At 44.9% G+C, this 27,726-nt stretch overlaps 2 protein-coding genes and 1 long non-coding RNA gene across 7 annotated transcripts in view; 1 reads left to right on the forward strand and 2 right to left on the reverse strand.

The window, feature by feature from the left end:
* The window catches only part of RAB38 (RAB38, member RAS oncogene family), a 37,073-nt gene extending 35,930 nt beyond the window's left edge, over positions 1–1,143 (reverse strand). For both annotated transcript variants that reach the window (XM_068135766.2, XM_068135768.2), the window contains exons 1-2: positions 915–1,143; positions 578–829 (exon numbers count right to left, since the gene is read on the reverse strand). In XM_068135766.2, coding sequence (XP_067991867.1) covers positions 578–791 — 214 coding nt within the window. In that variant the 5' untranslated portion in view covers positions 792–829; positions 915–1,143. The remainder of the gene's footprint in view (positions 1–577; positions 830–914) is intronic.
* Positions 731–11,040, forward strand: LOC137439728 (uncharacterized). Its single transcript, XR_013621335.1, has 3 exons — positions 731–798; positions 3,317–3,448; positions 10,563–11,040. It is a non-coding gene; the product is annotated as an uncharacterized LOC137439728 (long non-coding RNA).
* Positions 11,037–27,726, reverse strand: LOC137439726 (nuclear receptor subfamily 0 group B member 2). 4 transcript variants are annotated; one of them, XR_013621334.1, is made up of 4 exons: positions 27,089–27,726; positions 23,620–24,368; positions 12,079–12,738; positions 11,037–11,763 (listed from the first exon to the last, which is right to left on the reverse strand). XR_013621334.1 is itself a non-coding variant. In XM_068135765.2 (3 exons), exons 1-3 carry the CDS (start codon positions 27,304–27,306, stop codon positions 12,488–12,490), a joined length of 1,218 nt encoding a protein of 405 aa, XP_067991866.1. In that variant the 5' UTR covers positions 27,307–27,726; the 3' UTR covers positions 11,037–12,487. The 4 variants fall into 4 exon arrangements, 1 of the variants encoding a protein (XP_067991866.1); XR_013621333.1 differs by having other exon boundaries at positions 11,819–12,738; XR_010986977.2 differs by having other exon boundaries at positions 11,037–11,404; positions 11,450–12,738.

Consider the following 27,726-nt stretch of genomic DNA (forward strand, 5'->3'; position numbering starts at 1 on the left):
CACACCAATAAGATGTTTAAGATTTTGGCTTTTTGTAAATGAAGTAATGCTTTTTCTGTGGATAGGAGTCCACAGGACAAGCTGCACTGTCATACAAGCAAACAGGCCGAGTTTGCTTTGCGATGGCGTCTATCACGTCTGTTTGATCACAACTTTCGATGCTCAATCAACACACTGAACACATCTAATAGGGACCTTTGAGCAAGGTACTGAGGGGGTTTGACTCAACCGGTCTGCGGTGGTTTCATTTTGCTGGAGAAAAATATTTCGGCGAGAAATAAAGAAAAGGATAGCTCAGTTGTCGGTGCGCCAGTTCTGATTCCCGTCGGGGTCTAGTCTAGAAAAGGTCATCCTTGGCAACGGACACCCTGCCATTAATGAGGGGACATGATCCGGATTTATAGTTTGCAATCCTGTAGGCATAAAAAACGCACAACCTAGGCATGACTACCAGAGTAGGCGTGCTGATACATCACAAACGCCTCTTCCCGCGTCTCAATGGCATCACCTAGTGCACCTATGATGCTCAGTTGAGGGTAAGACCGCACGATTGCTAGATCAGCAGTGGGAAACGTACCTGCAATATCCCAAAGCTGCAAGCGGATGGTGGTTTCACTGTCCCAGTGGAGGACCTTGAGGGCAAAGTCCACCCCGATAGTGGCACGATAGTTTTGTGAGAACAGCTGATGCACGTATCGTTTGATGATGCTCGTCTTGCCGACGCCGAGGTCGCCGATGACCAGGATCTTGTAGAGGTACTCCTTCTTCTCCTCCGCTGCCCTTGGACCCATCTCAAAGGTATTCCTCCGATGCACTTCACACCTGTGTGCTGAGAAAATGAGTTGTGTTTTTTTTAGCGTTTTGTTTTTTTAACCGAATATAGTGATATTGTTTGCCTCTCCTTCTGGTATTACCTTATCGACTTTTTCCTCCCATTTGAGCAAATGGCTTTAATACCTCGGGTCCAGTGTCTCCGCCCTACCATTCCACCTCCCTGCCACCAACACGTCCCGTGAAGTCACTCCCATCCCATCGACTCCACCTCGTGCTAGAAGAGCCAATCCTTTTGGGAGACTCAGAAACAAACGACGGCCGGAGTTGTAACCTCCATTAATCGTACCGACACTTTTGCATCACCGTACACCCACAGCACGTGAAGGTACCCAGGTGGAAGATTTACATGTATTTCCTGACATGCCTAATATACAAATTGCAAGTTGATTTTCATGTTAATAAACCAATTTGCAATTACAGTACTTAACTAGAAGGGCACTCAGTAGAGAGCATGCCTCCGCCTGGTTGGCCATATCACTCAATGGTGAAGAATCACTTAAAAAATTAAATAATTATATCCAGTAAAGAGCCAGTAAGCACTCAGTAGAGAGCATACCTCCGCCTCATATACAAATCCATATTCAGATCTTCACCAAAATCGAATCGAATCGTCCTTGTCAGACACCCAACCTGTCCATCAAGTTTCGTCCAAATCCGTCCACAACTTTTTGAGATATCCTGCTATGTATCGTTTTTGGCCCTATATGCCAATGGTGAAGAATGACTTTAAAATTTCTAGTAGACGGATCCGAATGCGGATCTTCACCAAAATCTAACCATTTCGTCCTTGTGGCATTCGCCACATCTCTGCCAAATTTCGTCCGAATCCATCCACAACTTTTTGAGATATTTTGTTCACAAACAAACAAACAAACAAGAAGACGCCATGTAGAGCATGATACTTGCAAAATCCCCCCCCCCCCCCCCCAAAAAAAAACGTTTCTAATGATACAGCAAATTGTCCATTTTATCAACATTAAAATTAACGATCTTAATCAAAGCTTGGGTCAACAGGATGAAAAGTGATGATTTTTCGATTAAAATTCATGATTTTGGAAGTGTGACCTAGAGTTGACCTTTAACCTTTTGACCTCAAAAATAGTTGGTTTTCCAATTCAGTGAGGCACTATGCAAATGCTGTTCAATATTCAAGTCAATGGGATAAAAATTGATGATTTTGGAAATTTGACTTTGAGTTGACCTTTGACCTCAAAATAGTTAGTGTCCCAATTTAGTGATTCAGTGTGCAAATGCTGTTCAATTTCCAAGCCAATGGGATTAAAATTGACAGTTTTTCTGATGAAAATTGATGATTTTGAGGTTTGAACTTGAGTTGACCTTTGACCTTTTGACCTAAAAAATAGTACGTTTTCCAATTCAGTGAGACAATATGCAAATGCTGTTCTATTTTCAAGTCGATCGGTTGAAAATTGACAGTTTTTCAGATGAAATTTGATAATTCGGGAAATTTGACCTTGAGTTGACCTTTGACCTTTTGACCTCAAAACTAGTTGGTTTCCCTATTTATTGACTCAATGTACAAATGCTGTTCAATTTTCAAGTCAATCGGATGAAAAATGGCGATTTTAGAAATTTGACTTCCAGATTACCTTTGACCTCAAAATCAATGGGCTTCTCAGTTGTGACGACCTCTACAACTTGAAGTTTCGTGACGATCGGTTTAGAATTGTGACCTGTAGGCTGGTGACAAACAAACAGACAGACAAACAAACAGACAGACAGACAGACAGGCGGAGGTAAAAAAAAACCTTTCTTTAAAGAGTGCATATTGCAAAAATAAGCAGCAAATGCTCCCTTTGCTGTGAATATGGCATAAAGGGACACATGACCGTGACAGGTTCACCTGTTCCACCTTAACCCAGAGATTAATGTGTAAAGCTGTACTCTCATGAGTCATGACATTTTATTAGCCCCCGTTGGACTTAGTCCGAAACGGGGGCTTATGGATTTGGTTTCGTCCGTGCGTGTGTCCACAATTATTATATCTCGGAGATGCATGGACCGATTTTGTTTATACTTGGCACAAAGACAATACATGATGGTGTACATACACACATCATTTTGTTTCACGATGCGATCAAAGATGGCCGACGGGCGGCCATTTTAGCTGTAACAAACCCAACGTTGAACACGTCCTCAAAGATTTTGCGGACATGCATTTACAGATCTTGTTCAATCTTTGCACACAAATAAATCAATGATGGCTTACATGTGCGCGTCTTTTTTTTTTTTGAGATCGGATCCAATATGGCCGAATGCGGCCATTTTGTTACGTAAACGTGTCCCCAAACATTTATTGAACATGCATTTACTGATCTTGTCCAAATTTGGCACACACATAATGAATGATGGTTTACATCTGCACGGCATTTTTTTCCGAGATCAGATCCAAGATGGCCGACTGGTGGTCATTTTGTTACCTAAACGTATCCCCATCCATTTCTCGGACATGCATGGACAGATTTTCTTCAAACGTGGCACAAAGACAACACATGATGGCATTCATATGCAGAAGATTTTGTTTTCTCATCCGACCAACTCACCCGACCGACTGACAGCCTTTAACTCCGTACAGCAAATTACAAAAACCACGGTGGGGGCTATGACATTTTATGTCTTTTTCTTCTTGTTTGTTTAAAGGACATTTCACATGAACGTCGTGATGATTTATCAGGTTTAAAAGCTGAAATACAATTCAGTTTCTTACCTCATAGTCAATGGAGAGACCAATGGCATCATGGCAAGTGTTAGCACACACAGTACAATATAATTACAGTACATCGTATTCCATTTGGTTGGAAAGAGGAAGGGGGGAGGGCAGCAAAAGTTTGCCATGAAACTCACTGTTTCCTCTATTTAAAACATTCATTTATTTATAATCAATCATGTTACTTCATAACATTATAGTAACTGCAAAATAGCATCACATTCCATGAGGACAATTAAACAGCACCAGAACACAATGACCTGCTTTTACAACGGAGATGTGGGATCTCATTACGTTCCACAGGTGAATGCCAACAGGCAGGACAGCCAGCTTTACATGCACTCCAAAGACAATGAGATCTTCAACTCAAAACACTAATTCATCCCAAACAGTGGGGTCGGGAATCGAACCCAAATCAGACGGATCCCAGGAAGCGTACTCACCGTTCTGATTTACCGTGTCAGTCCTGGCAATCATGACTGGGAGCGAGTGGCCATTGGGGGGGGGGGGGGGGCGGAGGGGGGGCTGCTTATCGAGGCAAGGCCGCATATCATCGTTACAATGAGACGATTCCTCGGGTTATTGTTTCGTTAAGATCGCCATTGATCAACCCGAGGAGGGGGTAGGGTAGTGGGGTCAACAAAACTCCCAGCACACGTAGCGACCCATGTTGGTCATTTTAGGGCAGGCCTTTGAAAAAGAAGAGGCTTTTGAAAAGTCGGTCTGTATTAGGTGATAGAGGGGGTCTTAAGGTTGGTTGTAGAGGGTCTTTGTAGTCTTAAAGGGCCTCAAGAGGGTTTAGGGTTTCAATACCCTCTCCTACGACAAGGGTAATTAAGAAATTAAATTCAGAGGTCCAAATTAATTAAACAATGAAACATCTCACGAGATGACGGAATCTCGCGATATGTGATTGACTTACAAACACAGATTACATTTTGAGTTAATTTGCTAATTATCTCACCAGCTGTGGATAAAATTTTAAAAAGAGCACCATTCGTTTTTGCACATCGATGTTATGAATCTTGACTGTCAACGATTGTTGAGCCACCTCGGGGGGAGTAGGGAAAAATGAAAAATATATGAATGTCCCCACTGACTGTCTGATGAAAGGAAGGAATAAAGATGGACTGAAGGACAGTCATGATTTAACAGTTCTTCTTGACTCTGTCAACGAGCAAATAAACCTGAATGGGCATACAAAAAACACAGCCAGACAAAGCCCTGAAGACTGCAGTTCAAAGGCATGAAATGTAAGAGGGGGAAAGAAAATATTAATAAAAGAATGAATGTGGATCATAGTCTTCTGCGTTCGTATGTATCCCAAGATTTCAGGGAAGCATCATTGGTTGAAGGCATGGCTGTGCCGCTGATGCAGTGCCCTCTATAGGCTGCATAGGCTAGAATACCTCAGGAAGGAAGGGAAAACTTGAAAGAGGTGGGATTTGGGTGGGGATCCAGAGCGGTATAAAAGACAGTGGTTTTGGATGGAGGACTATCTGAGATGGTGAACAGTTGTCTTGACGACCTGGAGGAAAGAATGAGATTGAAGAGAATGTGGAAGTCAGTTCTACAGGTGAGAAAAAACGAGAAAGAATGACGAGGTGAGCAGTGATTATGGATTTTGGGAGTTGTACCATAAGGCAGTTGTTGGTGGAACATGTGTGCCCTGCAGAAACCATGTGCGCCCTGCAGAAACCACGTGCGCCCTGCAGAAACCACGTGCGCCCTGCAGAAACCACGTGCGCCCTGCAGAAACCACGTGCGCCCTGCAGAAACCACGTGCGCCCTGCAGAAACCACGTGCGCCCTGCCGAAGCCACGTGCGCCCTGCAGAAACCACGTGCGCCCTGCAGAAGCCACGTGCGCCATGCAGAAGCCACGTGCGCCCTGCAGAAACCACGTGCGCCCTGCAGAAACCACGTGCGCCCTGCATAAACCACGTGCGCCCTGCATAAACCACGTGCGCCCTGCATAAACCACGTGCGCCCTGCAGAAACCACGTGCGCCCTGCAGAAACCACGTGCGCCCTGCAGAAACCACGTGCGCCCTACAGAAACCACGTGCGCCCTGCAGAAACCACGTGCGCCCTGCAGAAACCAAGTGCGCCCTGCAGAAACCACGTGCGCCCTGCAGAAACCACGTGCGCCCTGCAGAAACCACGTGCGCCCTGCAGAAACCACGTGCGCCCTGCAGAAACCACGTGCGCCATGCAGAAGCCACGTGCGCCCTGCAGAAGCCACGTGCGCCCTGCAGAAACCAGGTGCGCCCTGCAGAAGCCACGTGCATCATGCAGAAGCCACGTGCGCCCTGCAGAAACCACGTGCGCCCTGCAGAAACCACGTGCGCCCTGCAGAAACCACGTGCGCCCTGCAGAAGCCACGTGCGCCCTGCAGAAGCCACGTGCGCCCTGCAGAAGCCACGTGCGCCCTGCAGAAGCCACGTGCGCCCTGCAGAAGCCACGTGCGCCCTGCAGAAACCACGTGCGCCCTGCAGAAGCCACGTGCGCCCTGCAGAAGCCACGTGCGCCCTGCAGAAGCCACGTGCGCCCTGCAGAAACCACGTGCGCCATGCAGAAACCACGTGCGCCATGCAGAAACCACGTGCGCCCTGCAGAAACCACGTGCGCCATGCAGAAACCACGTGCGCCCTGCAGAAGCCACGTGCGCCATGCAGAAGCCACGTGCGCCATGCAGAAGCCACGTGCGCCCTGCAGAAACCACGTGCGCCCTGCAGAAACCACGTGCGCCATGCAGAAACCACGTGCACCCTGCAGAAGGCATGTGCGCCCTGCAGAAGCCACGTGCATCATGCAGAAGCCACGTGCGCCCTGCAGAAACCACGTGCGCCCTGCAGAAACCACGTGCGCCCTGCAGAAACCACGTGCGCCCTGCAGAAGCCACGTGCGCCCTGCAGAAGCCACGTGCGCCCTGCAGAAGCCACGTGCGCCCTGCAGAAGCCACGTGCGCCCTGCAGAAACCACGTGCGCCCTGCAGAAACCACGTGCGCCCTGCAGAAGCCACGTGCGCCCTGCAGAAGCCACGTGCGCCCTGCAGAAACCACGTGCGCCATGCAGAAACCACGTGCGCCATGCAGAAACCACGTGCGCCCTGCAGAAACCACGTGCGCCATGCAGAAACCACGTGCGCCCTGCAGAAGCCACGTGCACCATGCAGAAGCCACGTGCGCCATGCAGAAGCCACGTGCGCCATGCAGAAGCCACGTGCGCCCTGCAGAAACCACGTGCGCCCTGCAGAAACCACGTGCGCCATGCAGAAACCACGTGCACCCTGCAGAAGGCATGTGCGCCCTGCAGAAGCCATGTGCGCCATGCAGAAACCATGTGCGCCCTGCAGAAACCATGTGCGCCCTGCAGAAACCATGTGCGCCATGAAGAAACCATGTGTGCAATGCCGAAACCATGTGCGTCCTGCAGAAACTATGTGCGCCCTGCAGAAGCCATGTGCGTCATGCAGAAGCCATGTGCGCGCTGCAGAAACCATGTTGCCCTGCAGAAACCATGTGCGCCCTGCAGAAACCATGTGCGCCATGCAGAAACCATGTGCGCCATGCAGAAACCATGTGCGCCCTGCAGAAACCATGTGCGCCCTGCAGAAACCATGTGCGCCATGCAGAAACCATGTGCGCCATGCAGAAACCATGTGCGCCATGCAGAAACCATGTGCGCCATGCAGAAACCATGTGCGCCATGCAGCAACCATGTGCGCCCTGCAGAAACCATGTGCGCGCTGCAGAAACCATGTTGCCCTGCAGAAGCCATGTGCGCCCTGCAGAAGCCATGTGCGCCCTGCATAAACCATGTGCGCCCTGCAGAAGCCATGAGCGCCCTGCAGAAGCCATGTGCGCCCTGCAGAAACCATGTGCACCCTGCAGAAGCCATGTGCATCCTGCAGAAGGCCCATAGACTCAGCTTCTTCGTGGGAGATTCCATCCAATGATCTTGAAGGCCTTGGTTTCCACCGCGTCAAGCTGAGCAAGATATACTGAATCAGGGGTGCCAGTTGGATGAAGGCCTTGTAGGTGGATAGGAGTTCAGGTGCACCACAAGGAAGGATTTTGTACCATAGAGGATGCCCAGTCAGCGACTGTCTTTGGAGGCCAACTTAAAAGTGTTGGCCAAAGAAAGGACATGGTTGATAGTGAGACCCAAACGTTAGATAAATAAACTGAGGTGCTTGACAGCTGATCCTTTTGGAGGGAAAAGTGAGAACTTTTTCCTGTGTTGAGTCCAGGTAGCGAACCAACAGCCTCTTTTTTCCATAACTACAGACACAGACGCCACAGCAACCCTGCCATTTGGAAGGGTGCTGCACTGTTCCGTACAGGGTGCAGTTATCATCAAAATAAATAGTACAAGGATTTTACAGGGAAGCGAAGAGGTCATTTTTGAACACAGAATTTAAGGTTGGTCCAAAAATTCTGCCTTTTGCAGAACCAACCTCAACAGGAAGGTCACATGACAGAATACCAACGTCATCGTTATTTGTGCCCCCTGTAGGTAAGAAAGGAACTTGTTCAGGGCGCAGGCGAAAACTGACCGACTCTTCATCGAAAGACACCTTAGGATCTTTAATGTCTGCCAACTGATACCGACAGATGGGACGCCCAGGAGGACCCCACTGCTACACAGCTGAGGCGGGTGTGCGTACCAACAACAGCATATATCAAGTCAGTATATGTTTATTTGTCAGTTCAAGGGTCATCCCAAAGTATTTGTCACACCCAAATAACTGACTGAGTGCCACTGCCAAATCCATTTTTAAACCTTTATTCATGTCTCATTATCCTGTAAAACCGAAATCTTTTTCAAGCACTTTGACCAGCAGTCAAAGAAAGCTGTTTGATTCGAGCACAAAAGCCTTTCTTCAGAAGTGGACCCCAATGCAGTGGATCTGGATATGCGTTCACCACTTTGACGGACCCATAAGGTCCTCCTCAAAGCTTGATGGATTTTCTCTTAACAAAATGTCTTGGTAGACTTCATGTGCATTTTCCTTCTGCCTCACCAGTAATTTAAGAAGAGTACAAATGTCATTTTCCTCAAGGTTTCTGCCAAAGCGATGTCATCGGCACTGAAACGCCATTTTTTCTTTCAAATCCCGTGACAAAACAAGGTGTGTGGAAAACTTGATGATTACCAGAAATATGAATAAAGAACACAATCAGTCACTTAGAACTTCCACTTAAAAAAGTTATGGGACAGAAATTTGTTGGGTGGCCCTCGAACCCGCCAAAATGTCAAATGGTACATCCGTGCAATTGATGGGTAATCATTTTTGGCCGATTCTACAGTCATGGCCAAAAATATTGGCACCCTTGCACTTTTTTCAAATAATGCACCATTTCTTACAGAAAATTGTTGAAATTTTAAAAATATTTTGGTATCCACAAATGTATTTCTTTGGTTTGCAGTGGAACAAAACAAAAAAAAAAGCTGAAACAATTACTAAATCTTGAAATCCTAAAATGTCCCGGACAATATTATTGGCACCTTTTAGAAGTTGTTAGAAATAATTATATTTCAAGCAGGTGATTCTCCTTTCCTTTGGAATTGAACTCACCTGTGGAGTTGCAGGTGCCTGCAATATAAAAATCACTCATTCAACCCGTTTGAATAGAGAAAAGGAGTCATTCTGCTGTTTTGTGTCACGGTGTACTGCAATGCGCATGGAAAAAAGAAAGACAACCAGAGAATTGTCTGAGGAGGTCAGACACAAGATTATAGCCAAGCATGGACAATCTCAATGCTACAAGTCCATCTCCAGAGACGTTGATGTTCCTGTGTCCACCATACGCAATGTTATCAGGAAGTTTAAGGCCCATGGCACTGTAGCCAACCTCGCTGGACGTGGCCCCAAGAGTTAACTTGATCGAAGATTGCAGCGAAGGATTGTTCGAATGGTGGAGAAAGCACCGCGATCGACTGCCAAACAGATTCAAGCTGACCTTCAGCCACAAGGTATGACAGTTTCAACTCACACCATCTGTTGCAAACTCATTGAAAGGGGGTTTTATGGTAGGAGACCCAGGAGGACCCCACTGCTGAGAGAGACATAAGAAAGCCTGACTGGAGTTTTCCAAAACACACCTGAACAAGCCAAAATCCTTCTGGGAGAATGTCCTGTGGACAGATAAGACCAAATTAGAGCTTTTTGGTAAAGCACATCATCTCTATGTTTACAGAAAACAAAATGAAGCCTTCAAAGAAAAGAACACCTTCCCTACAGTCAAACATGGAGGAGGTTCAGTGATGTTTTGGGGTTGCTGTGCTGCATCTGGCACTGGGTACCTTGAATGTGTGCATGGCATCATGAAATCAGGAGATTACGAAGGCATTTTGGAGCGCAATGTTCAACCCAGTGTCAGAAAGCTGGGTCTCCGTCGAAGGTCATGGGTCTTGCAGCAAGAAAATGACCCCAAACACACTTGAAAAAGCACCCAGGACTTGTTCAAGAGAAAAGGCTGGACTGTTCTGAAGTGGCCAGCAATGAGTCCAGATCGAAATCCCATTGAACACCTGTGGGGAAATCTGAAAACAACAGTTGGGAGAAGGCACCCTTCAAATCTGGGAGAATTGGAGCAGTTTGCACAAGAAGAGTGGGCCAGACTGCCAGTAGAGAGGTGAAGGAAGCTCATTCATGGCTATAGGAAGCGCTTGACTGCAGTTATTTTGTTCAAAGGTTGTGCTACCAAATATCAAGTCTCGGGTGTCAATAATTTTGTCAATGCCATTTCTTTTTATTTTCTGATTTAAAAGGATATATTAAGTTCTGAAACAAAAACAAAGGTTTTGTTGAAATAAAGAATTGTGGAGACCAGATACTTTCATGAATTTTAACTTAATTTTAGAGAAAATTATGTATTTTAAAAAAGTGCAAGGGTGCCAATATTTTTGGCCATGACTGTAGGTAATGTGTGCGATTTAAATCCATTTCTCCACATTTTTCTCTGACATGTTCGTCCTTTCTTGTCGATTACAGCCTCAACGATAACAGCAGCCGGATTGCTGGGATTTCACACCAATCTGCATAAACACTGGAAATGCAACGCATTTTGGTGGTCACCGAGTAAATTGCTCCGGTGGTTTTGCTGGGAGGAGGGCGGAAGAGTGTGGAGGAGAGGGATTTGGCCTTGCCTTAACCATGTGCTTCCAAAACCAATTCGCATCCACACTCAAGGACAGAGTCTTGAGTGAGCCAGTACATTACCTATTTATTTGGCCGTCTGTTCCAGTGATTGATTTCGTTGTGCACCTTTTTCCTCTCTTACTCGTTCCTCCACAAACTAGCAGCAGCAACTTTTGTTTTTCTTCATCTCACAAGGCAGTATACTTGATGGATAGGTGCAATTTTGACCCATATATATCCTGCAAAAATTTTTTTTTTAAATTGTAGAAATTTGGCTTTAACGATTGAAAAGCACGGGCATTAACGAGAAGTCAATAAAACTTGAAATCTATCATTTTCTTCCTTGTGTAGTACAAAAAAGCTTTTTATTCCAGGTCATTGCAAGTACAAAAATAGAAATAACTTAGCGTTTACCCGTTTTTAAATGACATCTCTGCTGCAAATACACACATCGCCATCACTGTTGTTTCAGCTCGAAGAGATGGAGCCACTTCGGCATACACAGAGAGCGCCCGATCACATTCGCACCTCAATGAAATGGTCATCGTACGGAGAAAACCCCAAAGCAGCTTTAGACATGTCCTATCAACGCACTTTCGCAACAAATAAGCTAATGAACGCACGCACTTTCGCAACAAATAAGCTAATGAACGCACGCACTTTCGCAACAAATAAGCTAATGAACGCACGTTGACCTGTACTGGATATAACAACAAATAAGCTAATGAACGCACGTTGACCTGTACTGGATATAACAACAAATAAGTGACGGTTTCATTGAGAATGCCCAGTGGTCGATGCACTGCGAGGGCAAAATGAATGGGTGATCAAAATGATTTTTGCTCATGTTGTGTACGAAAGAGGGTTTTGTTAGACGACTGCATCCTTCGTCATCGTGTGTACCTTGATGGCCTCAACGTTCTTTTTGTAAGTGTCAATGGAAGGGCTACAGAATCTCTAGTGAGCTGAGAGATGGACACATTCCGGTGAGACCTAAGAAAGCCTCTAGAATGCCTCTAGATTCTCCGGTATCCACTTTGTGAAGGTATTTTGTCTTTCTAGAGTCTAGAAAGACAAAATACCTTCACAAAGTATACGCCGGAGATCACATTCTGTTTCTTATTCATTCTTCTGAAACACCTTCCCTCCATGAGAACTCGATGCGGAAACTGGCCCGATAGCCACAGAATATTCCATATGTTTCCTCAAGAACCATTGCATAATAGCATAACATTGGCTCCAGCTCTTCTCTCGGCCAACAAGGCTCAATCACAATGGTAGCATATTGTACAGGCAACGAGTGTTGTACAATATAGCTTAGATAGTGAGAGGTGGTGTCTGACAGGTGTTGGTGCCCAAGGTATTTTACAGCACAGCACAAGCATGATCAGGCAAGTTCGAGAAGAAGTTAGTTTTGGTAAAATTAATGGAATCAATTCTGCCCCCAACGCATTAGGATTACACAACAAAGACCAAAACTGCAAGACACTAATCACAACACAGTTTTTTTTAAGAAACAAAAACACACTGTGGTTTGATTACAATGATGTTGCTTTCCAGGAAAGAAAAACAACCAAACATTTAAAAAGCTTGTTTCTTTCCGAGATGAAACTTCTCACATTGCCTTATCCATGACAAGTAAAAGGAGAGTGAAAAAAAAGAAAAAAAGAATTGAAATGGTACAAGTAGTCAGCGACTGCGAAATGATAAGACCTAGCGGATGCGAGTGCAGATGGATAATAATTACACGCGTCCCAAAAGCTGCGCAGAAAGGGTCTTCACTTCGCGTCGAGCATGTCCAGCAAGATATTGGCTACATTGACGGGGCCAAAAACGGGACGGAAGAAAAGTTCAGTCAGTGCCTCGGCCCTGATAGAGTGGAGCTGGGCTAAAGTGAGAAGCAGGCGAGCGAGTCGACCGCCGGCAGCACCCCCTCCGCTGGGTCGCTCTCCGCATGCCTCACTGAGGGCACGCTGTGCCTCGCGTTGAAGTGTTTGTACATGGGGCCAGCACTGGAGGCCTGGAGAATCTGTCAAGGGTGCAGAAGCAGAGTTAGTGGAGGCAAGGCAGACGCTCACTAGTAAGAAAAGCGATGAGCACTTTGCCGAGTCAACTCAAGACACTGGAAATGAGTCATGTTTTTCCAGATTTAATACAATGTTTACTTCCATTTCATTTGTTACTGACGAACTAGAAAGGCAAATTATTCTCAAGAATATTTATGCACATTATAACCATCAATGCAAGAAAAAATTCCCCGACAATTTCTAAGGCTCATGTCAGATCTGTCACACACAAACACACATGAATCATGCATGGTCTCACATGCAGACCGAAACAAGACTCAACATCGGACACATGACCGTTGACCTTGGGGGAAGTATCTGCCCTTAACACACTGGGTTTGGGTGGCATCATCTAGCGGTGGCGCTTTTCTCTCCGCGGTCAACGGGGCACTTTTAGGGAGACATTTCCCTCCTCAAGAGATGCCAACCCAAGGGGTTTTCCGTGCTCTATCCTCTAAATGCTGAGTATCAAGCTAGGGTTTCAAATCTTTGGTACGACCTGGCCAGAGCTCTAACCACAAAGCCTCATTCTGGTAGTTAGCTCTGCTACCGAAGGTGGATGGAGGTTACGTTTTCACCCCTGTCTGTCTGTCTGTAAACAAAATATCTCAAAAAGTTGTAGATGGATTCGGATGAAATTTGGTGGAGAGGTAGCGTATGTAACGAGGACGAAATGATTAGATTTTGGTGAAGATCCGGATTTGGCTAGTAGAAATTTTAAGTGATTCTTCACCGTTGGGAGATAGGGTGAAAATGATACATAGCAGGATATCTCAAAAGGTTATGGACAGATTTGGACATGTTGGGTGTGTGACAAGGACGAATCGATTCAATTTTGGTGAAGATCTGAATATGGATTCGGATACAAGAAGTATTTAATTTTTTAAGTGATCATTCACCATTGAGAGATCGGGTGAAAAGCGATACATGACATGATAGTTTGGTGGACGAGTTAGTTCGGTGACAAGAACAAGGAGATTAGATTTTGATTCAGGTCCGAATCCAGATCCGGCCTATCAGTGGGATACAAAGCATAAACTGTTCAGCCTGGCGGAGGTATGCGCTCTACCAAGTGTCGTTCTAATTTTTTCTGATTCTTGTCTATCATTTCTTGGAGTTGTTGCAACTCTGAATATTAACCACTCATTTAAATTAGTGGCAAATGTGTGCAAATATATTGAGCAGGATAGGTAGTACAAGCAGGTTTAAAACTGAAACAAGAATGCTTCAAGAACTGGATCTAACATGCCAGAAAATGCTTAGCTTGTGTTACGAGGATGTCAGTACTGGAAGGATATGCTCACCTCTCACATGCAAGAATCACTGGAAGTCAGTCATACATTTGCTTTCCATCTCACCAGGATGGAAATTAAGAAAAACACACAATACGAAGGTGGTGGCATTGTGGTTTCGACATTCAAGTTGAATCCCCAGAAATACACACCATTACTCTGTACAGATTTGATACCAGGTACTTGAAGTATTACAAAGTTGGCCTCCACGTTCTGAACAACTCAACCAGCAAAAAAAAAAAATTACCCAAAAAGGTATATTTGGTCTTCTCAAAATGGGTGATGTCCTGCACGTGCATGAAATGTCAAATGCAACATAGGGGCAGAAAGAAATAAAATAAATCGAGATTATAGACACTTTTTACGGCGTAGCGCATCGGGCAGAGCTGTCTAGAACAGTGTTTGTCCGTCTGTATGTAAGTATGTATGTATGTTTGTTTGTTTGTATGTATGTCCCCCCTCAAACATATACCAAACAGAGCTGAGAATCTGGTCACTATGCAGGGTGATGTGATTACGTCTGATGTCATTACGGCAGTACGGCCGCTGGCTCTGCACACTCCGCCATTTTGATTTATATGCCGTTCAGGCCGAACATATCGTCGAACCTGTCATATATATCACAATCGCCATGCTCGACCTTTACGCTTTTCATTCAGTGTGAAACACAAACAAACCGATTGTTAAAAATCATCAAATATTGAAAGCATCGCGTTACGTCTCTTCCAACAATATGGTACGGTACGTAAAGGCCTTCTGCTTTATGCTTCACCTTCAGACCGCTACGGACAAATTAAGCCCAGGTTTCTTAATACAGTAGTGTATCGTTTCAGTAGTATTGTTTTCGTAATAATAATAATAATAGTAAATATAACCATAATACTTTAATCCCAATGTCGTGAATGGAAGGTTAATGGATTGAAGCGGTGTATGGTTCATGATCAATGATGACCAATGTTCGGCACTAATATTAATAACAGGAAGTAAGGAATTCACCTCGGTTTTTTGATAATAATATCATTTTGAAATAATGATAACGTAACGTTAATATTAAAGTAAATCTCATCATAACATTAATCCCTTCATAGTGACTGCAAACTTACTGGAAGTTAAAATATATCATGTTCTACATATTAAAGAAGCGGCAGTTTTTGTCCGTTACATCATTACGTCTGTGATGTCATTACGACGGCTGACTTCACCGACCAACATTTTAATTTACAAGTCGGCCTACACCCGCTTACTATGGGAGCTGTAGAAAGGGTCATTCTTCTTTGGGGTATATAGATTACAATCGATCTATGGTCGGATCTCAAGCACATTGGGTGTGTGTTCATTTACTAAGTTTCTTGTGGAGAGATCGCCAAGTGGTTTAAGCATTCGAGCAAGCACTCCATTCAAAACCCCTAAGGAACAGCTGGCTTGGCAAGTGCTAGCTAGCTGCTTGCTAAATGAGCACACATCCAACCATTGTGGGGTATATAGATTACAGTAGATCTTCGCTCAGTTCTGTAAGTAAAACTGACCTCATGGATGTCGAGATTCCTCCAAATTTCTTTGTTTAATGTAATAAACAGCATTAGCGACTGTTTAAAAAGCTAATCATACGTGTTTGTGGTTTATAGTATTTTACAAGACCGGCTACGCTGCTGTTCGACTTTTGGTCTTGTTTTTTTTCTTATCGGTTCACACAAGGAAGCCAACTTTGCAACTCATTAGGTATGCAGTGTCAAATCTGTAATTGGAAGAAGGAAAGCAATCTTGTGACATACAGAAGAAACCACCAGGGGGCGCCATCATCCAATGTGATCGCTATGGTGTGGGCAATGAAATGGTTCAGCTTTCACGTTCGATTGTAAACGTTTGCTAAACGCGACTAGCAAACGAGCGAGTTAAGAGTTGTATAATTCCATATCAATAACAGAGGATGTATGTACCAGCAGTGCTAATGTGACGTGTTTGGATTGCCGGCGCACACCTGTAAAGGTGTTGCAATAAACATACTCTTGCACAACCGACTTGAGGAAAACAAATTTACATACAACAACTGAAGCATTCGTGGGGTATCGTTGCACAAACCCACCGAGACTGGTGAACCATGCGCAGTATGGTGTTGAAGCTACATTGCAAACAACCGTAGCAATAACATCCATGAAACAGCAAAGGAAATTTGAATCATTGGCCTTGACGGCGTATTTTCCTCAAAGCGAGGAAAGCCCGAGATGACAAAAGCTCAAGCTATTCTGCCTTGATGATGACGCAATTCGAGGCACATTTCCGGTTCAGTGGTGCAGTTTGTGTGTGCATGTGTGTGTGTGTGGCTTTATGGTGTTCAGGAGCCAAGGCTAAAATAATGTATAAACAGCAGTGACCCTTTACTTACAAGCCATGGAACCCAATTTCACGAAGGTATGGGTGTGGCATAGACTGATCAGGCGCATGCACAACCTTTACAATAACTTTTGCACAATTGTTGTCTTGGTTGAAGAGATGCTTTGTCATCGAGGAATGTGCTCAAAGACCATGGAAGAAAAGGAATCACACCAAGACAAGAGAATAGATCCGAAGCGTCAAAATAAAGGATTTCATCAAAAGGACAGCCGCACCTTTTCAGGGGAAAAACAGGAGTGGACAGTGCAGAGAGAGACAAGGCCACAGACAATCATTTGGGAGTTGATTACAAAGGATGTGGTCTAGCCCAGCATGCCACCTTGAAAGGGTTTAGTGGCAGAAGCAACAGCCTTGGAGCATTGGAATCCTTGAAAAACTTCCAAAATAGACATGCGGTGACAAGCGTGGGCAATAGGTTCCTGGGAAGGCGACTTTCTTGGCAATTACATCGTGCAAAATTGGTTCTCTTCCCCCCCCCCCCCCCCCTTCAATCCTCAATGCCATCTACCCTTCCACTCCGTCTGCCATCCAAAGCATAGGCGTACCGTCTGACTGGGCCTACACGGCACAAAAGGCAAAACAAAATTGGGAACATTTTACCACCGTAAACACAAGCAGACAAAGTGAGACGTTCCACCTGATCGAGGGAGAATCTCCAGACCAGTGAAGAAAGAGAACCTGGCAAGGCTTTTCACAACATGCACTCACACTCCCCATTTGATAAGATCAAACCCCCCACCCTGCATTATGTAAACTATCAATCTCAATTTTCTGGCTACAAATCTGAACAGAAAATGCCAAGTTTAGGTACTATTAAAATGTTTTGAGTACAACAACAACAACAACATGCATTTTAAGGCCATTTTCCCTGCTAGAGCGGGGGTTAGCCTTGCGGTCCCCATGACAATCTTCTCCATTTTGCCCTATTTTCTGCATCTCTCCTTGTTAACCCCCTTGCCTGCATTTCTTCTTCCACCATCTTTAGCCAAGTCTTTCTCGGTCTTCCCCGTCCTCTACTTCCTTCTACATTCATTTCCATCACTCTTCTCAACCAGTCCTTCATCCTTCCTCAACACATGACCAAACCATCTCAACCTGTTCCTCTTCACAGCATCAATCACAGGCAATATTCCCATCATCATTCGCAATTCATCATTTGTCTTCCTCTCTCTCTCAACGATACTCCACACATCCACCGAACCATTCGCATTTCCACCCTTTCCAGCCTTCGTTGCTGCTCTACGTTCATTACCTATGTCTCGCTCCCATAAATCATAACACTTCTCACTATTAAAATGTTTTGAGTGCACGACTATTATTGCAGGTAGATATCAAGTTTATCCAATGTGTGGTTACGTCATATTTTTGGAATTCGAAGCTTTATCTATCCTCCCTTATTTTGAGCAGCCTTCGTCATCCAATTTGCGGTCAAGGCTCAGGTTAAAATCCCTTGTTACTTGTTCAATGTTTTGAAGCTTGTTTGGTCATATTATCATATCTGTTTGCCCAAGCCTGGATTTGCCCAAGTTTGCCCAAAACAGCTTTTCACCACCATCTCTTATCTTCCCCCATCCAAAACCTTGATCTTTTCTACCCCCGCTAATTTCACCCCAAATCCACTTTTTTCAAATACTAACTTCTGTCCTGGAAGTCCTTGGTGTCCTTGTGTTTTATACTTCTCCCACCCCCCCCCCACCCCCCCTTCCCACGCCTCCTCCCCCCAAGCCCTCTCCCTCCCACACATCTCCCTGCTCTCAAATGTTATGTTTGTGTGCTTCCCCTTCTCTCCCCATCTTGTCTTCCGCTCCCTCTTTTGATATATTTTGTTTGTCTGGTTGATTTGTTTGTGAAATAAATGTTAGCTCTTTCACGAGCCTCGATTCAGTATCCAAAAACAAACAAAAAAAGCCTCCTATTAGGGCCTAATAGCAACGGATGAAATAAGACAACAATCTGAGATCATAAATAAATCTTGAAGAAAACATTCTGCCATCTATAAATAAACCGAGCTAACACAATGTTCCAAATGAAAAGTTGAGCCATTATATTTGACAAAGTATTTCGCAGAATGTGATAAAGTCGTGCGGCTGATACAATAGGTTAATTTCAGGTATGCACAGTGCACACCCATTACCGAGTTGTCTAGACTTGAATGGAATGTCGGCCCAGCAATAACGCGTCATCCTGGTGTTTTTCATGCAAGTCAAGGCAGCAATGTGTGTGCCGTGCCTCGGGTGGACCGTTAAACAGGGTAAGCTGCAAGAACCGTTTGAGAGTACTCGCTCATCCGTGGATGTGAAAGATCCCACGGTGTCTTTTGCGAAGAGTACGTGAATTAATGCCGGCACCCTGAATAAATTACTAATTCCTGCACAGATTGACTACTGCGAAGGCAAAGGCAAACCGCCCAGTACAACCCTTGCCAAAAAGGACTTCTTTGCCACCGATGCTCTGTCAAGAGGGTGGGGGAGAGCATGGGAGGGAGGGAAAGAGGGAGAAGTGTGAGAGGGAACAATGAGTGAGAGGCAGAGAGCCATCTACCAATAAGAATCTTCATTTCCTTCATTCCTTCATTCAAATTTCCTTCATTCAGTTATTATTTAGAGAAAAATAAAAACTTACATTCTATATTGGTACAAAGTTGCTATTTGAATATAATTCTCTATTTGCAATAAATGCAACTATATTGGCCTTGCAATCCTTGTGTGTGTTTTGTGTGTCATTGTGTGTGTCAAATCATGTGTCATCATCATCAATCATCAATCATGTGTCAAATTGTGTGTCATCGAAAAAGTTTACAAGGGCAATCCTGCACATGACCAAAAGTTCATAATCACCAAAAACTAATCCTGCTGCCCGTCCAGACGATGCTCTGAGTGACCTCACAGATTCTCAAAATAGGCAAAGCGCCGATGTCACCCATAACCTCTTGTATGCCAAGGCATCGACCCCATCGGCATAGCCCAAGATAACAAATGGTGCAAAGCGGCGCTGATAGGGACGAGGGCACTGTACCCTATTATACATTCGAGAAATTTGGTAAAGAACGGTGGCAACAAAGCTGGCTTCACTTCCTTCTTGGAACTCTGCCATTACGACACCTGAAACACCAAAACCGATCCGACTAGTACTAGCACTCTTCACTACACAGCTCCGCCGAAATAAATACGCTCAAAACTCAACAACTCATAATTAACAAGAACGGCACTCAGTAGAGAGCATACCTTCACCTGGTTGGCCATATCACTCAATGGTGAAGAATCACTTAAAAAACTAAATAATTCTCATATCCGAATCCATATTCAGATCTTCACCAAAATCGAATGGATTCTTTGTCACACACACACAACATGTCCAACAAGTTTCGTCCAAATCCGTCCACAACTTTTTGAGATATCCTGGTATGTATCGTTTTTGGCCATATCTCCCAATGGTGAAGAACAACTTAAAAAATTAAATAATTCTCATATCCGAATCCATATGCAGATCTTCACCAAATTCGAATCAAATCGTCCTCGTCAGACACCCAACCGGTCCACCAAGTTTCGTCCAAATTCGTCCACAACTTTTTGAGATATCCTGCTGTGTATCGTTTTTGGCCCCATCTCCCAATGGTGCAAAATCACTTTAAAAATTCTTGTAGCCGGATCCGAATCCGGATCTTCACCAAAATCTAATAATTTCGTCCTTGTCACATACGCTACATCTCTGCCAAATTTTGACCGAATCCGTCCACAACTTTTTGAGATATTTTGTTCACAAACAAACAAACAAACAAACATGGGTGAAAACATAACCTCCATCCACCTTTGGTGGCGGAGGTAATTAAAGGCTTTCACTGCAGGTGTCTAGCTTATCAGGATTACATCAATGACGATGTTGATCTTATTATTTCATCAAAAATATACAATTTCGTTGACACAACGTTTGAAGCACATGAACTCGAACCATTGCAAACGCAGACAAATATGCAAACAAAATAAATAAATAAATACCACTGTATGAACAATAACAATTTGTATATTTCACAAAGTTAGGATTTTCGAAAGGATCGAGTTACAGGAGAGATACAGTTTGATTAAATGAGATGTGGATGTGACAGAGGCATCACTGTTCAAAATAGCTCTTCATGTCCATCATATTGCTTACCTGTACATCGTTGCAAATCAAGAATAACGCGTTGAAACGGTGGATGTAACTTACAGGTGCATCTTACGAAACAAGAAAACAAAAATGGTGACTCAAATTTACACCATTCAAGAAGAGGGCATCTGCAAGTTACGTACGCAATTGGTGTGATGTCACCCGAGCAGAGGAAGGGAAGTGGGGATGATGAGGATAAAAATGAGGTTTAAGGTGCAAGAGGAGGGATTTATGGGACATCTGGGAACTAAGACGCCAGGTGAATCAAAAATGTTCTTGTTACTCAAAGTGGTGCTTATTGACCTTTTAGTTGTACATAATCATTTAATTGAGGAAATCATCAACCAGCTCCTCCGAGTAAGAAAGCAAAATATCTTGATATACAGGATACAGCAATCTAATCTGGTGTACAAATATTAAATAGTTAGCGAGGAATACTTACTATAGGATATTAATAAATATTTCCATTTGTAATATAGTTATATATACAGACTTGGCATTTAATATGGAATATTTTTTGGTGGGGGTGAACTTACTTTTCAAGATGACTGAGAACAAAAAGTTCATTGGAATTATGTTGAAATTATTCTAGATTTTGTCAATGTGACCTTTAAAAGAAACAAAAAACCACATTTGACATTTCGAAGCAAATAAATTGATCCTTGAAAGTGATGTAAACTGATATCGAACTCAATTCACGAACAGTACTGTGTTAAACTTCTGTGCGTTTTCCAGAAGTATTTCTTTTTTTTTGCACATTAGCCAATTTTTTTTAAACAAAAACAAAAGTTAAATTACAACTGGGATTACGGACAGTAAAATTACAGTTCAGTACTTCGTGTAACCCCCACCAGCATTCAGGAGAGCACGTACACGTTGAGGCATGCTGTTCATGAGATTTGCCAAGGTTTGGACAGGAATCGCTTGCCATGCAGTGACAATAGCCTGCTGCAATTCACGCACAGAGGTCGGCTGCTGGTCCAAGTTGTCGATTTGGCACGTTAATTCTGCCCACAAGTTCTATATCGGATTCATATCCGGGGACATGGCAGGCCACTCCACATGCTCTACACCACGGTCAGCAAGAAAGTGTTGGATCATGCGAGCACGATGAGGCCGTGCATTGTCATCTTGGGAGACAAAGTTTCCTTGAAAGGCTGCACGAGCAAATGGAAGCAATGTTTCTTCCAGAATGGCCCTGTACTTGAACTGGTTCAGGTTTCCATTCAGAACAACCAGGTCAGTTTTGCCCCCTGCATGAAAAGCAGCCCAAACGGTGACCCCACCACCTCCAGCTTGGACCTTTGGCACTATACAATCTTCGTTGTAGGCTTCATGCACTTATCTGCACACTCGGACACGGCCATCTTGATGATAGACCAGAAATATAGACTCGTCACTGAAGATCACGTGATTCCAGTGTCCTGGCTACCATTGACGGTGCTCTCTGGCCCACTGCAATCAGCGCTGACAGTGTTGTCTGGTCAGGCGTGGCTTTCTCAGGGGACGCCTGGCACGATAGCCTGCTTGAACCAGTCGTTGGTTGACTAGCCTTCTGGATACAGGCACATTTGTCAGTTGCTGCCCCTCAGCCCGAAGCCGATTAGCTGACTTGGAACGGCCATTGCAGACTAACCGGTGCAGCTGGCGATCATCCCTCCTTGTGGTACTGCGGCAACGTCCTGGCCTCGGTATTGGAGTAGGGACACCCCTCTGAGCATTTCGTTTCAGGATCTTTAACACCTGACCTTGAGTGATGCCATACTGCCGAGCAATAGCACGCTGTTTCATGCCGGAATTTCGTAAAGCCACGACTCCATTACAAACAGCATTGTTGAGTTGACGGACCATCTCCAGAGGAAGCGGTAATAACTTTTGTAGACGTGCAGCAGTTGTTTTCCACTAATACAGAACGCAACAACCCTTATATACCCGATTGTGAAGCCAATCGTCAAATGTACCTGTCCATACATTTTGTCACGCCACCTGTGATATAATCCTGTTATTGACTTCTTGCTGCGACAGACAATCAGTGACATGGTTCTTTTAATAAAGAAATCACCGAAGCGAAAAAAGAAACTCACCAGATTGATATATTGAGTTCAGAAAGTAAACCCCAGTCAAGAAAAATATATATTCCATATTAAATGCCAAGTCTGTATATATAAATATATGTGGCATGTATATATATATATATATATATATATTGTTGCTCTACAACGGCCACTATTATCCCACCTAATGGGGTCGGCCGGGGGAAACTTGGCCCAAGTCATTCACGAAGGATTCTAGTTAGGGCAGGAATTTGGAATTTGGCCATGGTGCCAGCGATAACTCGCCTACTCTTTGCAAAGAACATCATGGGATCTTTAACGTCCACCAACCCATGCTGGCAGACGGGGCCCCTAGTTTTACGTTATCCGAGGGAAGGTACACACATTGGTGAATCATCCTGTCTGTGAAACACCAAACTGATAGTTTATAGCTGGATCGGGATTCAAACCCAGGCTATACAGCTTAGAGGCGAGTGTGTGTACCTCTAGGGTCTAGGCCATCTATATATATATATATATATATATATATATATATGTATATATATATATATATATATATATATATATATATATAAACACACACACACACACACACACACACACACACACACACACAAAGTTGATAAAGAATATGGAACACGGTGTACAGATCGAAGAACATCTAAGTAATGAGGATAGCATTTGAAATCCATTGCACCTGTTTTGTTTGAAAGCAAAAACTGAACCATGAGCGTTATCGAGCTAAGAATAAACCAGGCCTGACCGCATTTAGTATGTGCCAGCAAATGGGTATCAACAGTCAAGTAACACACTATCTACAATTAGCAATGACAAAGGACAAGTTGAGCGTTCGGACATTCACCCCGGAACGGGTGCGCTCCATGCCAAGTTACGCTACATCAGTTGGACCCGATAAGAGCCGTAAAGCCTTTTTAAGGGGCACGGATGTAATTAGTTCGCTCACCAGGGTTGAAGAGGACAATACCCTTCAGGTAGCCGTACTCCTTGGCACTGATGTCCATGCTCCAGAACTTGGCTAAAAACGTCCGAATTTTCTGAATGTCAACCATCGTTAAGCGTCCACAAGAGGTGGTCTCATTTGTATCTGTCTCGCCGTCTGATTGGCCACCCTGGCCTGTAAGCAGAGTTCGTAGGAGGCTCGTCGACCCAGAAGAGACCTCTTCGGCCGCATCCACAGCAACTCGTTCTTGGGCCAGACCGAGCAGAAAGAGTGGTGCCCATGCGGAAGTAAGCAGGACGGTACGCTCGGGGCCAGGTAGCAAGCCAAAAGCAGGAAGGTTGCGCACGAAGCGAGCGGTTTTCAGGAGAACGGCCGAGGCGGCGCGCCAGGTATGCCGAGGAGACCGGAGGAGGACTCGGCGCCGCACACCGCATCCGCAACGTTGCCGTCCACGTCGATGTCTCGACTCGTCGTCTCGTTCTTGATGACGGTGAGGGTGATTGTCGTCACCTGGATGCCGATCGAGGTGGCAATGAGTCTCGTGATTTTGCTGCCAAGCATTATGGAGTTCTAGATCGTCATTGTTCGGTTGCTGATGCTGACAATCAAGATAGTGCTGAAAATCCACACGTTGCTTCTGCTGCTCGGGCCGTTGCAGTCGAAGGGGACAACTCTGAGGAGATGGGTTACCCATCGCCTCACCTGCTGTTCCTCCACCCATCACCTCCTTTGCCTCTTCCTCCACGGGTGACCTAAAGAAAGTTTATCCACCACGCGCAGTCATTACGTGGAGCATCCGTGCCAATGATTGACCATAAATCATGATTGAATAAACAAAAAAAGAGAATAAATAGGGGAAAAGGTGAGCTGCACAAACAATGAGTAAAGAAGGTGATATTCTATCAAGAAACTTTCTTAAAGTCAATTATGACGGTGCATCTAATCGCTAATGAAGCGAGCAGCAACCCGTGTGTGTTTCATACAAAAATAAGTTGGTAATGTGTAAAAGTAAATGTCACAGCTTTTCTCAGTTATCCGTTTGAACAACTTCAATGTAAAGAGATCCAGATTGATGATTAAAAATAGCACGAGCACAACAAAGGTACATTCTTGTGATGTACAAAGGTACTGCGCTCACATTGTTGTGATGTCGGAAGAACTAGGTCAGCCAGAAGTCAGACCAACGCACGGGATTTTAAAAAAGAGGGCAGTTTGATCGCTCTGAGCCCTGCAGTATAATATATAGTTTAGAGAACAGAGAAACTGTGATGAATGGGAAAGAGGACATAATGCTGAGTGTGGGGAAGGGGGAAGGGAGCAAAGTGGAGTCGGGAAGGGGGAAGGGAGCAAAGTGGAGGAATGGAGGAATTAGGAAATTAAAATAAATCATCCAAAGGTTAAAGGACATCAAGCAAGTAAAAACAATAAAAGACACCGTTTGCCGCACGCGACCCAAATTCAACTGATTTATAGCATCCGGACGCCCAGCCCGCGCCCCTGGCTTTTCAGAGTGCCGCAGTCCTAGACCCACACAAGGGATTCTTCATCAAACGTATCAAAAGGTGTTGGACATGTGTTTAAATTACAAGGTATTTCGAGGTGGAAATGGGTTTAAATCCTGAGTAGATATATACACACACACACACACACACACACACACACACACACACACACACACACACACACACACACACACACACACACACACACACACACACACACACACACACACACACACACACACACACACACACACACACACAGACGAACACACACACAGACGTACAGACACACCCACACACAGACGAACACACACACAGACGAACACACACAGACGAACACACATAGACGAAGACACACGCAGACGAACACACACGCAGACGAACACACACGCAGACGAACACACACGCAGACGAACACACACGCAGACGAACACACCGGAAGACAAACACACACCCACAGACAAACACCCACAGACAAACCCGCAGACAAACACACACAGAGACAAACACACACAGAGACAAACACACACAGAGACAAACACACACAGAGACAAACACACACAGAGACAAACACACACAGAGACAAACACACGCAGAGACAAACACACGCAGAGACAAACACACGCAGAGACAAACACACACAGAGACAAACACACACAGAGACAAACACACACACAGAGACAAACACACACACAGAGACAAACACACACACAGAGACAAACACACACACAGACGAACACACACACACAGACGAACACACACACAGACGAACACACACACAGACGAACACACACACAGACGAACACACACACAGATGAACACACACAGACAAACGAACACACACACACACACGAACACACACACACACACAGACGAACACACACACAGAGACGAACACACACACACAGAGACGAACACACACACAGACGAACACACACACAGACGAACACACACACAGACGAACACACACACAGATGAACAGTTGAACACACACACAGATGAACACACACAGACAAACGAACACACATACACACAGACGAACACACACACAGACGAACACACACACAGACGAACACACACACAGACGAACACACACACAGATGAACACACACACAGATGAACACACACACAGATGAACACACACACAGATGAACACACACACAGAGACGAACACACAGAGACGAACACACACACAGACGAACACGCACACAGACGAACACACACACAGACGAACACACACAGACGAACACACACAGACGAACACACACAGACGAACACACACAGACGAACACACACAGACGAACACACACACACGAACACACACACACACACACACAGAGAGACTAACACACACACACACAGACTAGCACACACACACACACACAGACTAACACACACACACACACAAAGACTAACACACAGACTAACACACACACAGAGACTAACACACACACACACAGACTAGCACACACACACACACACACAGACTAACACACACACACAGACTAACACACACACACACACACACACACACACACACACACACACACACACACACACACACACACACACACACACACACACACACACACACACACACACACACACACTTGTAATTTCAGAACCCATTATCTCTTCTCCCAGACTCCCAACCTTCACTCCCCAAAACATAACTCGCCTAGCTCTTCCCAGGTGTCCTTCAAGTGTATTTTAACCACCCCGGGAACTTCACCTTCGAGAATTTCGCGGAATGTTTCTGTAATCCTTAACCAACTATAATTAATATCTCCTGAAAATAAATTAATTCAATCGGAATAACAATAATAATAATTAACGATAATAATAATTACACGAATGAAGTTCAGTCGCACAGGTAGAAACACCAATAGTCGACAGAGGGAAAAATAATAACAATAATACAAATGATACCGTAATAATAATAATAATAATAATAACAAAAATGTAATTACCTGTCGGTGTTGTAGCTTTTTCCATGATCCTTGTCGCGACCTCCTTGATGCTCCTGGTCTTCCGCCGCGTCGTCCCTCCGCAGTATCCTGTACAAGATGCCGTGAGTTCCGTGCGGTGATGATCCACACCGGCACGGGGTCGTCGAGGGTCCCGCCACCTGAAACCCGGCCAAAGGCGCGGGCCCTCCGGCCACCGGGACCTGCAGATCCGAGGCCATTTCGCGCCACACGACCGATCCTCATGCCGGCTCCGGGGTGTGAGCGGCGCCGACAGCGCTCTTTATAAAGGCCATTCACGTCCCCACCCACCGAGCGTGTATCTCCCGAGACTCCCGCCCTCTGTCTCCTCCTCATCCGAGCCCATCGTCTGCTCCCTCCCTCCGTCTCCACCTTCTTCCTCACCCTCTGTCTCCACCTCTTCTTCTTCTTCCATCCCCACCCCATCACCCCAATTCATTCTGTCCTCGTTTCAAGTCACCACCTTATTTATCTCTTTTTAATTCTCCTCACCCCTCATCTGTCACCTTCTCCACCACTCCCCTTCCTCGTTTTCCGCCCCAATCACGTCTATTCATTCTGGCCTCGTTTCAAGTCACCTCCTTGTTTCCCTCTTTTTAACAATCTCCTCCTCACTCCTC

The sequence above is a fragment of the Myxine glutinosa genome, chromosome 14, assembly GCF_964187855.1.
Source record: "Myxine glutinosa chromosome 14, kmMyxGlut1.1, whole genome shotgun sequence".
NCBI lineage: Eukaryota > Metazoa > Chordata > Myxini > Myxiniformes > Myxinidae > Myxine > Myxine glutinosa.

What these genes read in the sequence shown, in the direction of transcription:
- LOC137439726 (XM_068135765.2), bottom strand. Translation starts at nt 27,306, where the DNA reads ATGGCCTCGGATCTGCAGGTCCCGGTGGCCGGAGGGCCCGCGCCTTTG. An exon ending in AAAAGCTACAACACCGACAG is followed by an intron (nt 24,369 to 27,088) that starts GTAATTACATTT and finishes AACTTTCTTTAG; the next exon opens with GTCACCCGTGGAGGAAGAGG. An exon ending in TATTGTCCTCTTCAACCCTG is followed by an intron (nt 12,739 to 23,619) that starts GTGAGCGAACTA and finishes CACCCTTGACAG; the next exon opens with ATTCTCCAGGCCTCCAGTGC.